Source organism: Nerophis lumbriciformis, linkage group LG05 (assembly GCF_033978685.3).
Source record: "Nerophis lumbriciformis linkage group LG05, RoL_Nlum_v2.1, whole genome shotgun sequence".
Classification (NCBI taxonomy): domain Eukaryota; kingdom Metazoa; phylum Chordata; class Actinopteri; order Syngnathiformes; family Syngnathidae; genus Nerophis; species Nerophis lumbriciformis.
This window is the reverse complement of record NC_084552.2, coordinates 43,375,877-43,390,824: the sequence shown is the minus strand read 5'-3', so window position 1 is coordinate 43,390,824 and position 14,948 is coordinate 43,375,877. Positions and strand designations below refer to the sequence as shown.

Here is a 14,948-nt window from a genome sequence, read left to right as displayed (position 1 = left end):
ACACACAGTGACAGTTTTTTTTGGGGCTATGCACTGCGGGGATTGGATTGTTTTTGTTAGTTTTTTTAAATGTAAACTGTCAGTGCACACTATTACAGTATGCAGGTGGAACAAAAAAAATATGTTGTGCAAAGGTGTCTTTATTAAACTAATATATGACAGAGTCATAACATGCAACTCAAGATATTCCAAGCTTTCTTTTGATATACGTTTGATAATTATGGCTTATGAAAACCTTGAAATAAAAATCTCAGAAAATTGGGGGCTTTCCAATACTAAGCCATGATTTGATACGCATGTAACGAGTTTATATCATACATACGTTTCACATTTGAAGTTGAATTAACTTTTGAGTTTCAACTGTATAAAATATATATGTTATAATGTGAGTTAATAGGACCAAATTGACCTCGAGTTGCTTAAAGTTACTTAAAGCATATATGCAAATCTCCTAGTTTCCTTCTTTAGCCTTAAAAGTCATCTAAATACTTACTTGACAATCAAAACAACTCATTATTGTAAGCATTTGTACAAGTTTGTGTGGTAATCTGTAATTCCTTGCTCAATCTGTTTTGTTTGTCACCTGTTCACTCTCTCTCTCTCGTCCACAGTGTGGGGTGCAGCTGGCGCGAGGCAGCAGCACACATCTGAGGACAATTAAGTGGCAGCCTATTTAACCTGGCTGCTGACAACATGTGAGCGCCGGAACTTTGTCTTCTGCTTGCAACAGACACACATGTTGTTGGTCTTGCCAGAGAACTCCCTAGTTCGTCTTGTGCCCATCTTCTCAGGTTTGCCTGTATTTTTCCTAACCTTGTCTAGCGTTTTTATTTTGTACTTTGTTTTTCTGTTTACTTCTTTCATGAAGTATTTTCCTAGCCTTGTCTAGCGTTTTTATTTTGTACTTTATTTTTCTGTTTACTTCTTTCATGAAGTATTTTTCCTAGCCTTGTCTTGCGCTTTTAGTTTTGTGCATTTTGTTTCTCTTAGTAGTTTTTTTACATGGTGTTTCTTGTGTATACCACCATCGCCTTTGTTTTGCTACTTTGAGTTTTCTCCTAAATAAAAGGAAGAACTATTGTCCACACACAATACGTCTCTGCATCCTTGGGATCCACCTCACCAATTCCTAACAGTTTGGTACACAATGAAAAATACGGAGCGCTCCCGAATAACTTTTTCATCTTTGGGTTTTGGCGAAAGTAGCAAGTCATGTCAAGTCATGTCAATTCAAAAGGCTCAAGTCCAAGTGAAGTCACAAGTCATTGATGTTAAAGTCTAAGTCGAGTTGCAAGTCTTTTTACATTTTGTCAAGTCGAGTCTAAAGTCATCAAATTCATGACTCGAGTCTGACTCGAGTCCAAGTCATGTGACTCGAGTCCACACCTCTGCTGATTACCCACCCTTATAGACCAGGCTGTGATGTATCCAACATATGCACATGTAAACAAAGTATCCCAACATGAGTATAATTGTGTAGTACTCACACATACTTCAGCAGAACTGCCTTGACTTCCATCCCTGAGGAGTTCCATCTGCAGGTGGGAGCCAACGGATCTAAAACACAGCACATTTCGACAAGTATGATAAGATGACGCATCTGTCTCCACTCTATATGAGACATTAGCTATTTCCCAACAGGTCATCACAAGGCTCTAAAGCTTTAAAAAAAATAGGCTGACTGAAGCTCAGCATCACACACATGGAAATGCTAGCCTAGGATAAAAGACAGCGAGGAATAAATAGCAAGAGGGCTCTTTGGGTTAAAAATACACTGAAGCTTAAAAGTAAAAAGAAGAGGTAGCAAGATTGCCAACCAATCAGGTCGAATGGGTTTCATGGGAAGAATTTTAAATAGGATCAATTGTAAACTCTATTGGGAAGTCGCAGTGGAGATTTGCAGATTAGGAAGCTTCTTGCTTGATGAAGGAGATCAAGGCAGGCAGGAAAAAAATTAGCTAATGATAAAAAAGAAAAGAAAAATAATGATGGAAACTTCTGGAAAAAAGCTTTAATTGTGATGTGATGGGAACCCAGGAGGTCACAAGTGGATAGTACCGCATAGTAACTATGATATTATCGTGATATTTTTCAACAGTACTGATAAAGGTGTATTATAGGAATAGTGTGATATCAATATAGTGGAAGAAAACCATAAAAAATTAAATTATAACGGCTGGGCATGATGCAAGACCCGCAGGATGCAGAGACGGGCAGGTAAAAAGTCTATGATTGTAGCTCAGGCGGGTAACAATATTTCACAATGTTAGAGAGACGACAAAAAATAAAAAAAATGCATAAAAGGTGACAATGCAATAAGATACCAGAAAGCACCACAACAAAGTGAAACAAACCTACTCAATAGAGAAAAGATACAAATGAATGTATTGATAGACCTTATCTTGAGCCTTCTGGATAAATGAACAAATGTGTTAGCAATTGCTAAAAAAAAAAAAAAGGAGAAGGTATAGAGTTAAATAAGCTCTGCTTCCTTCTACTCCCTTTTTGGTATGTATGCATGTTCTAAATAAACAATTACCATAAACATAACTATAACTATAATAGCAACCTTACCATGAGACATGGAAAACCCACACAGACAATGACCATAAAGAAAGAAGCTTTCTGATTGCAGATTCCAGACATTCCAAGTTCATAACCAATCCAGGATGGGCCAAGGGATGAATGGCGGAGGATCTCTCAACATGTGCTCCCGCCCTGAAGAGCAAGGTGATGATTGCAAGTAGAGCGACGCTGCAGCTGGCGTGACGCTCGAGGTACACGAGTCAAGCGAAACTATCAAGTGAGGAAGAGGAAAGTGGCGACAGCAAGTAGGCCGCGTCTGCTACGATGAGGAAGATGAATGAAGGATAGCCGCTTCTCATGCAGTTTTGAATTTATGCATATCCAGCTGCACTGCTTCAGGTAACAGCCACCCCTCTCCAAAGTCGAATTCCATATGTCTTTCTCGATCAATGGTTGGGAAAAACATGACTGTTGGAAACCAACACCAGTAGGTCTAAAACAATCCCCTGAAACCAAAACCAGAGATGGGAGGAGTATGGCTTGGAATAGGGTCAAAGCTCCGTCCCACCCTGACCACCCGGCCGGAACCAGCACGGACTGACATGATTCCGGGACGAGAAAGGAGCTGAACTTTGGGCTGCTGTGGAGCCGGAACTGTGGAAGCGGACCTGGAACTAGAATAGGTGTCGGGACCCAAAGTGACCTAACCTCTGTCTTGTGTGATGCCGGGGCCGGAGGAGATCAGTTCTCGAACCCAGGTGGTATGGGAGCAGGAGCCAGAGGGAACCTAACCTCGGACTGGAGCGGAATAGGAGGAAAGAGTGACTGAAATTTAGCCTGGCGTGGCGCAGGAGCGGGAGGTGATCCAACCTCAGACCCAAATGGAATGGGAGCAAGAACCGGTGGTGATCTGACTTCAGACTCAAGTGGAAGCCAAGCTAGGCAAATTGTAACCCAGAGTGTCTCCAGAGCCACTGGAGTAGGAATGCAACTGGCTTTCTGCAGCGAAGAAAGCAACACCAAAAAAAAAGGGACTCCCTTCATGTAATTTTCGCAAGGTTACTCTTTCTTGGCCGGATTATCCTGTCCATCTCTGGAGTGTTACGTCTCTTTGGCTGCTTTATTCTGTCACGGCTAGGCGTGACGCGTGACCAAAGAATGCAGAGATTGCGGCCAGACGTGCAGGTAAAAAGTATTTATATCTTTACCTGCCTCAGACAAAAAGACAAAAGTTATTTGGGTTTTTTTTGCATTCTAATTTGTAATAATCGGCTCGTTCTAAGGGGCTACCATGGCAGGTAGTGGGAGCAATCCATTCTGCCTCTAAATCACTTTAAAAATGAATCAGAAAACCAGCAACAATAATTTGTTTACGTTACGTAGCCTGTATGAGAATCAAGCTGTAGCAACGTTGGTATTGTAGCAGCGAAAACTGAGGTACTGTTTTTTTAGCGTAATAACACATCGCCTTGCGGCGACATGCTGCTGCATTAGCCGTAAACCATCTTCTGTGTCAACAGCTAAATCGCTTTTGAGTTCGTAATGCGCAACACAAAGCAATTGGACGTCAATCTTTACTGACTGAAAAACATTAACAACCATATTGATTTTTTTGCGCTGGGTGAGGCATCTCCTCCTGGCTATGCGGGAGCGCATATCGCCCGTCCCATTAAAAGGGGTGGTGGAGTCGCACTAATATACAACAAAAACTTTAACCTTACCCCTAACCTAAATAATAAATATAACTCGTTTGAGGTGCTTACTATGAGGTTTGTCACACCGCTGCCTCTCCACCTGGCTGTTATCTACCGCTCCCCAGGGCCCTATTCGGACTTCATCAGTGAATTGTGGCGAAGTTGGTAGAGTGGCTGTGCCAGCAATCGGAGGGTTGCTGGTTACTGGGGTTCAATCCCCACCTTCTACCATCCTAGTCACGTCCGTTGTGTCCTTGGGCAAGACACTTCACCCTTGCTCCTGATGGGTGCTGGTTAGCGCCTTGCATGGCAGCTCCCGCCATCAGTGTGTGAATGTGTGTGTGAATGGGTGAATGTGGAAATACTGTCAAAGCGCTTTGAGTACCTTGAAGGTAGAAAAGCGCTATACAAGTACAACCCATTTATCATTTATATTACAGTATCTGTAAAGTATTCTCCCACATTTCACGTTTTGTTTGTACACAGCTCGCTCGACAGTGTATGTACTTGTAATAACAAACATGACATGCTGCATGTATCATGATTATTGTTTTTATAGTGACTCACTCGATGGACAGGGGTCTGTTTGGTCAAGCAGGGCAGGGGACGTTATTTTTCCAGCTGATTTTGGGTAAACACGCCATTCCCCATTTACACCTTCAAGTCACGTCGGTCCTCACTCTCTCGGGTTCCGTCTGCTCCGTTTCACCCTCTTTTTGTGCTCGCTTTTATAACCAGCAGTTCATTCTTGGTATATTCAGGTTTAAAAAGATAATGTTGTGAAACATCATTTGTCCAAAATATCCATCTTTGTCATCTATTACAAAAGTCGGCAATGATTAGAAAACACAAGCGTTTGTTTCCAGAAGTAAGAACACACATTTGTTGCCGAAAGTCAGAAGTGTGTTGCTATTGGAACAGAAATAAATGCGCTGAGGAAATAAGTTCCGGTAATGCTTAAAATTACCAAAATATGGGAAATATTGTACATATTACATATCGTTATAAACGTTTCTCTTATTACATTAAATATACTTGCAATGTGTAAATAAAATGTTGCTGGAGGGTTTTTAAGTTGTTTTAGAGGGCTTTGAAGGTTGCAATGGTGACTCCCATTAGCTGCATCTTGCAAGCATTTGTTTATCGTCCTTAGAATCCTAAAAAAATAAGATAATTATGATTGTGAACGATAAGCAGGTAACTTCACAATACAGCTATTAGTTAGCTGGTTGGTTTAAGTTTATTTCGAACATGTATGCAGTCACAATATGTTGCCTCATAGAAATTCCATTTTTTCTCATTTCTCTTTCCAAGATGTCCGAAAAGGAGAAGAAAGAGATAAAAACTTATTTAATTCTACCCCTTTTCCAAGTCATTGCTATTACTGACACATTTGATAATTTTTTAGTCTCATAATTGTTTGTTGTTGTTGTTTTTTTAACATGTCCTGTCAAGCCAAATCATATTGTTGATATAGGGGCCCATATATGTTGTACAGAATTGCTTACCAAAAAAATAAATGTGGGATACTTCTCTTGTTGCTCTATTTGTATTTAACTTTATTAAATGGATGTATTTAGTGTTTGGCGCAGCCGGACCGGAGCAGGAGGGGATAGAAAGAGGAAGAAAAAAAAAAGAAAACAGCGGGGGAAATTGCGGGGACAGTCGGGGGATAAGACAGAAAAAGCAACAAACAAACACAACAACAACAAAACAAAATCAGCAAATATGTTATATACAAATATACTAAACATTTATATCAAAGAACCAGTTACTGAAGTAGATAGTTATACCACAGAAATTACAATGATTATTACAAAACAAAAGGAGTAATAAAAAATAACAATAGAAATAACACTATTGATGAATAATAATAATATTTATTACCTTTATTATCAACATTAAAATCACTTCAAATGCAACAATATATAAATGTAATGAATACTTGAATTACAAAAGAAAACAGATAAAGATGGGGGAAAGAAAGCGAAGGGGACAATATTAACCTTATAGATTGTTATGGTAAAATAGGTTAAGCTTTAGCAGTGTGCCGTGTTTCTGTTTCTACCCAGTTTCCGACACACACACACACACACACACACACACACACACACACACACACACACACACACACACACACACACACACACACACACACACACACACACACACACACACACACACACACACACACACACACACACACAAAAAAAACTTAAATATATGTTTGATGAATAGTGATTATATACATATGCACATGTATGTATGTATATGTGCATGTGTCTAGACCAGGGGTCGGCAACCTTTACCAGTCAAAGAGCCATTTTGACCAGTTTCACAAATTATAGAAAACAATGGGAGCCGCAAAATTTTTTGAAATTATAAATGAAATAACACTCTATACAAAGTTTTCTTTTTGCTTTGTGCCATGTATAAACCAGGGGTCTCAGACACGCTGCCCACACCTTTATATGGAATTTGAAAGCTGGTGCGGCACGTGAGTTTTAAATGAATGGCGCTTGTCAGCGTCATGCGTGCCGTGTTGGTACAGCATATAGCATCCACTACAACCAGCGTGCCTGGCCAGTCACACGTTGTATGGCGTTTCCACTTGCTCACTTAGGTGACAGCAAGGCATACTTGGTCAACAACCACACAGGTTACACTGACGGTGGCGGTAAAAAAAAAACTATAACACTCTTACTAATAATGCGCCACACTGTGAACCCACACCAAACAAGAATGACAAACACATTTCGGGAGAACATCTGCACAGTAACACAACATAAACACAACAGGACAAATACCCAGAATCCCATGCAGCCCTAACTCTTCCGGGCTACATTATACACCCCCGCTACCAAACCCCGCCCACCTCAACCGACGCACAGAGGGGGGGGGGGGGGGGGGGTTGATGTGTGAGGGAGCAGGGTTGGGGTGGGGGCGGGGTTTGGTGGTAGCAGGAGTGTATAATGTAGCCCGGAAGAGTCAGGGCTGCATGGGATTCTGGGTGTTTGTTCTGTTGTGTTTATGTTGTGTTAAGGTGCAGATGTTCTGCCGAAATGTGTTTGTCATTCTTGTTTGGTTTTGGTTCAAAGTGTGGCGCATTATTAGTAAGAGTGTTAAAGTTGTTTTATATGGTCACCGTCAGTGTAACCTGTGTGGCTGTTGACCAAGTATGCCTTGCTGTCACACACGTGTGCAAGCAGAAGATGTATATTGTATAACAAGTATTGGGCTGTCACGCTGTTAATACAGATTGTAGAGAGTGCCAAATGTTGTACCATCATGGCACGCCCTTATTATAGGTGTAAGGGTGAAAATCGGTGAATGTTAATCCCGGGAGTTTCCTGCGAGAGGCACTGAAATCCGGAAGTCTCACGGGACAATTGGGGGGTTCAGCAAGTAAGCTGCTGAGCCGCATCAGAGTGATCAAAGAGCCGCATGCGGCTCCGGAGCCGCGGGTTGCCGACCCCTGGTCTAGACAGTGTGTATGTATGTTTGTACAGTGAACGTGCGTATGGATGTTGTGTATGTATGTATATGCGTGCGTATGTACTGTATTTATGTATGGTCATATCTACCTATGTAGCGTATGTATGTATGTCTATATGTGTGTATGCAAAGGTGGGTAGTAACGCGCTACATTTACTCCGTTACATTTACTTAAGTAACATTTTGAAAAAAATTGTACTTGTCAGAGTAGTTTTATTGTTACCTACTTTTTACTTTTACTTGAGTATTTTTGTGAAGAAGAAACGCTACTTTTACTCCGTTACATTGAGTTTAATTCTGATTGGTATTTTTTTATTTTTTTGTCATAAAAAAATACAATCATGCGTGCTTACGGACTGTATCCCTGCAGACTGTATTGATCTATATTGATATATAATGTAGGAACCAGAAATACAGGCTGAAGACAAACGCGCCTGGCCGAGGACAAGGCATGGGAGAAGAGGGAGAAAACCAGCCCCAAAATCAGCGAGAGACCACACCCCACACGGGCAGAAAGACGGGACGCCCTGCCTCGAGGTGCCCAGAGACTCCCTGCAGCCAAACAGGAAGACCACCCCGCCCCATAAGCAACCCAGCCCTCCACGAGCCCAACCCCAAACCCAGGACAGCAGGGCAGGGCCAGAAAATAAGTGTGAGGGCCGTCCTACTCAAGTCGGCCACTGAACCACCCACCACATCCCTGCAGGGACTCCAATGATGGAGATGGGACATCCAACAACCGCTCTAGCGGAACCTTCCACTGAGGAAAGAGAAAAAAACAAAACAAAACAAAAAAGAGATCACAGACACGCTAACACACAAGGCCATTACCTCATACCACATCACTCCAGTCCTGGCCTCACTCCACTGGCTCCCTGTCCATCCTCACATTGATTTTAAATTACTTTTAATTGTTTTTAAATCCCTAAATGGCCTGGCCCCACAATACCTGACCGAGCTTCTGCACCATCATACCTCGTCTAGAGCCCTAAGGTCAGCTGACCAACTGCTGCTGGCGGTCCCCAGATCCAGGCTAAAAACCAGAGGGGACAGAGCCTTCTCCATTGCCGCCCCTAAGCTCTGGAACAGCCTTCCCCTCCATATCAGGTCAGCCCAGAGCCTGGGGGTCTTCAAAACCCTTCTTAAGACCTTTCTTTTCTCGCTTGCCTTTAACTTGAGCTGAGCCCGCCCACTAGGTCACCATTTCTAGTCCCCCCCCGCCCCCCCCCCCCCCTCTTCGCTTTAGTTTTTTTTTCTTCCAATTTGTCGCACTTTTATTATTTTATTATCTTTCATTTGTAGTTTTTATCCGAACCCTTTTCACCGTATTTCTTTTGCACAATCTTGTTTATCTTATGCATTGTTTATGTTCTTAGTTTTTTTGCTCTGTGCTTTTTAACATGTAAAGAATTTTGGCCCAATTTCAAAATTGTTGTAAACGTGCTATATAAATAAAGTTGCCTTGCCTTGCCTTGCCATTTAGCTGGCCACCGCGCAACACCGCAGCATGCCACACCACACACCGAGGCGCCACGACAGGCCGCGTGCGAGGACTAGACACAGCAGGGGCCCACCGAGCAGGATATCCAGAAGAGGGTGGGACACACAGCCGGGCAGCTGTAGCCCGGGAAACTGAGCCCTGCGGGGCAAGCAGGCTCCGAGGGCAACACCAGTCCCCAATGGCCAAAAATAAATAGAAAAAAAACCAATTAAATAATGATACCATTAATTACATACCCACACACACACATACAGATATATAAACAAACATACATACATAAACCACCGCAAAACCTCCGACAGCCAGTGCCACCGCGCTAAATCAAAATGACCGAAAAACCGTGACCGACAACAATGGAGACCAACCAGCGCCAGTCGGATAGCAAGCCCAAACACCAATATGCAAACAAGAGACATCAACGCCACTCCCAACAAGAAAAGCCAATCCCCAATCAAAACCCGCACAAACACACCACCGCCCCAACAACTGAGCCATAGCACCCACACCAAACAAAAAAACTGCGCTGCCCTTGCACCAAGTCAACAATACAAACCCCACAGTCCTCAGTCGAAACAGACAGACACGGACCACACCCCAACAGGAAGCAAACCCCCACGCTGCCATACAAACCGGAAGCGTAACAACCAAACACCCAATCCGCATCCTTTAAAAGAAACAGTCCAAATCGTCACAAACTAAAACAGAAAAAAAAAAAACACATCCAAATGCACAAACACGTGAAACCCCCTCACCCTCGAATATTGTAACATCAATGAAATAGTTCTCTTGATAGGGACTTAAGTCATCTATAATTCCCTTAATGAGATGGGTTGTATTTAATTTTCAGTGAGGTTCAAAATGTTTATCAAAATTATTATTCCTTGTACTTTGTTAAACACTTCCAATTTGAATAGTCTTTTAAAATGGATCATATTAGTACATTGTTTGACTTCTTTGCTTAATCCATTCCATAATTTATTTCCACATACTGATATGCTAAAAGTAAGTGTTGTACGTGCGTACAAGTGTTTTAAGTTACATTTCTCTAAGGTTATATTTCTCCTATTTTGTTGAGAAGAATTGTTGCACACTCTTGGGTAGCAGGTTATATTTTGCTATGTGCATAATTCCAGCTAATTGCAAATGCACCAAATCATTGAATTTCAATATTTTTGATTCAATAAGTAAAGTGTTTGTATGTTTTCCATATCCAACATTATGTGCTATTCTGAGTGAGTGTAATGTACTTTTGTAGTTATCTCCCCATATTTCTACACGATAACTTACATATGGTAACACTATCAAGCAGTAAAGAATATGGAATTATTTTTTTGTCTAGTACATATTTTACTTTTTTCATTATTAATATAATATTTGCCACTTTGTTTTATATTTTTATTAAGAGATTTCCAGTTCATTTTTCACATCTATTATTACACCCAGAAATGTTGTTTCCTCTAGTCTTTCAATATCTGCTCCGTCTATTTGTATTTGACTTTCTTTTCTACTGTTACCGAATAGCATTATTTGAGTTTGACTGAGATTCAAGGATAGTCTGTTTTTGTCAAACCATCTTTTTATTCTTTTAATTTCTTCTGTTATTGTTTGTATTGGCTTCTGTGTGTTCTCTCATGAACAAAACCCAGCCATGTCGTCTGCAAATAATACTAGCTTTGTCACTTTAGAGATGTATTTTATTATAGAAATTGAAACATTTTGGCCCGAGTATTGATCCTTGGGAAACGCCACAAGATATATCAAGCTCTGTTGATGTATATTCGCCTAGCTTCACGCATTGCTTCCTGTTAGTCAAGTAGCTTCTTAACCAGTTTAGGACGAATCCTCTAATCGTTTTAATTTATTAACTAGGATATTATGATGGTGTCAAATGCTTTTGTTAGGTCAATAAATACTGCCACTTTCCTCTGTTTTTTTGATTAATGATGATGAGATGTTAGTTCTGTATACAACTTGAATCTCCACAAGTATTCCACTTATGTTTATGAATTCATACAATCTGTTATTGAATATTTTTTCTATGATTTTAGAAATTTGTGGAAGTAATGAAACAGGTCTATAGTTTGTAAATAAGTGCATGTCTACAATTTAAGGAATCAGTACAACTGTCATTTTCATATTGATTGGGAACGTGCATGTTTGAAATGATAGATTGATGACATATGTGATGGTTTTGAAATTTCTTCAATAACTTTTCTTATTGTTTTCATAGCAATTCCACGACAGTCAGATATTGTACAAATAATGGAAAATATTGAGTAAACCGTAAAAATGTTTACTAAATGGTGAATAATACCGCAATTTGTTATAAAAACGAAAAAAAACACCACATCCAAAGTAGTAGGAAAATGTACTGTAAAATGAAATGTCATGGATTTTTTTTTCCCGCAGTCATCACTATATATTGTATATTTTATATTGTTTAGACCGACTTATGCTATATGTAAAAAGCACATATATAGTAGATGTGCGTCACATGTCCCAATGTCCAAATCATTAATAAGTACTGTAAAAAACTATGCATCACAATATCGGTATTTTGTGTAACACATAGGTGCCACACATATGTTCATATAATGTAAAAAATGGTAAAAAATTAAGAATTTTCCTCGAAGCCATTAATATCAACATTTTACATCTGTATTGCGAACCGCGCTAACGCTAGGTTCTGAACAATGGCGCAGCTAGCAATGACAATGATGGCACTGAAGCATTCAGCGTGGATGGCAGATGTGGCGATAGTCAGTGCGGGAGGATGAGGTGGGGCTAAAAGGGTGAGAGCGATTACCTGTGCGTGGAGCGAGGAGGGGTACGTGAAAGCAGGTGGGAGCGCCTGCGACAGATCCGCCGGGTACAGCGGGTATGACGCCCACACGTCTGGGCTGCTGGGATAGAGAGCGGGCACTGTGAGCTCATCTGTGGAAAGAAGAAGAAGAAGACTACCAGTGGGATGAGGTTGGTGGCCTCTGGAGTGGTTGGGTGTCGGGGGTTGACAGACGTGGTGGGGTGGGTGGTAGGCGCCAGTGATGGAAAGGTAGGTAAGCGCAAGTATCCAAATTAGATTGTGTCGAAAACTTTGTTTACGCATGCCTTCAGACAGACATTGAGAAAAATGTGGCACGAAATGTCAGAAATGGTAATGCCCTCATGTAAGACACCATTATCAAAATGATAACTCGGTTAATTCATTCTGAAACAATAGAAGAACCACTCAAGATACATCGGAATTTACAACTTGTATAACTTGTTATTCTTATTGCTGCTATAACACACTCGCTACAATCACTCTGCCCACCACCGAAAACCTGGAAGTTTCCAACCGGAGAAGACAAGTTGTCAAAATATGGGAATTGACACAGAATGTAACAAATTTAATTACTATGCTTTATTTTTCACACAAAAAAAAGGGTAATAGCTAAGATGGCCTAATTTAACTGTGACAAACAAAAGTGTGTCTTCTCTTAGTTTTGCTAATCTTGCTGTACTGAGTTAAAATGTTTAAATACTGTTCCAGTCTAACCTATAGCCTAGTCCAGGAGAATTACAGAGGGACATACAAGAGACATTGTAAAGAGGCGGACAAATTATATTATGGTGTGTAGCTTAAGACATAGTTGTAAATTAATTTTAAAACAGTGATTAACCCGATAAAGAAATGTAATCATTTGACAGCCTTAGTTTTTATTAATAACACTTGCCAAAGTGAACATTTTTAAAAAGCAAGAAACGCATCTGGGACAATTTAAAAAAAAAAAAAAATTAAGATATTAAAAGACATTCAAACTTAATAGCGTACACAAAGCTGATCTACTGAACTCGTGCAAAAATTGATTGTGTCTTGTAAATGAGCATAGTCGAGAGTGCGATCCATAAGCATAAAGGCAAACAACAGTTTCCCTTAATACTTATGAAGAATGCAATTCAGTGTGATTTATCAAGCCTAAAACTGTTTTGCACTAAATGTTTTTGCATCTAAATTTAACATGTTTGGAAGGTATGCGCAAATTGGTATAACTGGCTATGAGGTGATCGATGTAACAACAGAGAGACTATCTTCTATGTGTGTTAACATCGTTGTATTGTCACAAATGAAAATAGTAAAAACATATTGTCTATCCAGCAATGCAATTTTTAAGCTACCGGACGACTTAATGCCTGATTTAAAAGCAGCAGGCACCAAAAGGAATCGATACATCTCCTATATGAAAAGAACTCTTGCAATTCTGCATTTTCTTGCGTCTGGATCATTACAGTAAATGCATTTTAAAATTCCTCAATCCAAATACAATAACTTGGATTTAGAAAAGAACATGTCTTATCAAAAAATGGCAGCCATTACGTTATTCCCCCCTAAAGCAAACACAAACACACACACACACACACACACACACACCCTCGCTCTGGCAGCAAATATCTAAGATAAGAACAAGTTTGGTCGTTGAGGAAGAATGCAGGACTCTTCTCACAATCCTGACCCTTTTAAAAAAATATTTAACTTAGTTACAAGACATGGGACATGTACAAAAGAGGTATTATCACATGACAAACACACCTGCTAGCAACACCAAACTCAAGACCACTCTTACAATTCAGAATTTGAGCTAAATGGTCGAGTAAAAACACATCAAGGTTGAACAAAAAGTCTGTGGCTATAATTATTCCGAAAGAAAGCATTAGAATGTAATGCAAAGTAGGTGGATTTACATTCAAACGTGTTCAATATTTTCGACTGAATTGCTCTGTGAATTGTGACGTGGCAATGGAAAGTTGTAAATCAAGAACCTAAAAAAATATTGGGACTAATTTGTAGAGAATGTACTCACCTCTCGCTCCCTCGATTATAAAGTCCATGATATTTTCCTTTTTTTACCAGTTAAATTTTTCAGTCAAAAATAGTTCTAACCTAAGACCATTATACCTTCCTTCTGCCATATGTACTCTTGTATATTCCCTGTTTTTAAGGTTGTTGCTATGGCCGTTGCTATGTTTTTTTTTTCGATTTTGTTAGATCACTTTGGTTCACGCAAGATTTTGGGGTAGGTGTCTAGATGGGTAATGGGACAGAATTGTGTGTGGTCAACACAATATACCACGCACACACAAGTTGCTTAATGTCTGCTTTTTTAACCTTTATGGAGGTGCCTATTGCAATAAAAACAATCTCTTCAGATTTAAAAAATCTTTGTGTTGAATAACATTTTTGTTTTTACGTTTTATTAATAACCATTAATAATTTAGTTTTCTACTTGTATGACAATTAACACTATTTCTTGTGTCTAATAATGTGTCCAACCATTATGTGATTTGACACTAATGTTGAAAATGAGTATTGCATAATTTTTAGTGTTAATTTGTCACCCCTGGTTCACATTGGGATCATGAAGAATGTTGAGAAAGTTAGATTTCTTTGTTATGCTACTCTATTTAGCATTACATAATTCCTTTCTGACAGTGAAACCATTTAGCGCGATTGCCTTCATGCATATGCAGATTATATGCCGATTATCAGAGCTTGCATATGTAATCATTTGGTGCCCGCAATAAGATTTATGAAACTTGAAACTGTTAGCGGTCTGATAAAGAGCCTACAGATGCATGCTGGTGTTTTTTTTGTCACAAACGCTCTTTGTAGCGGAGGTCGTGACCCCAAAGAATAATTGACAGCCGGCAGCGTGCAAGTAACTAATTATTTCATGTACAAAAAAGGTACAAGG

General features: G+C 40.0%; 1 protein-coding gene across 7 annotated transcripts in view; it reads right to left on the bottom strand.

The window, feature by feature from the left end:
- LOC133605874 (RNA-binding protein with multiple splicing-like) overlaps positions 1-14,948 on the bottom strand; it is an 85,106-nt gene that overhangs the window by 27,840 nt on the left and 42,318 nt on the right. For 2 of the 7 annotated variants that reach the window (XM_061959214.1, XM_061959213.1), the window contains 2 exons: positions 12,023-12,173; positions 1,488-1,557 (listed from right to left, as the gene is read on the bottom strand). In XM_061959214.1, coding sequence (XP_061815198.1) covers positions 1,488-1,557; positions 12,023-12,173 — 221 coding nt within the window. The remainder of the gene's footprint in view (positions 1-1,487; positions 1,558-12,022; positions 12,174-14,948) is intronic. The other 5 variants (XM_061959215.1, XM_061959217.1, XM_061959218.1 and 2 more) reach the window with 5 other exon arrangements.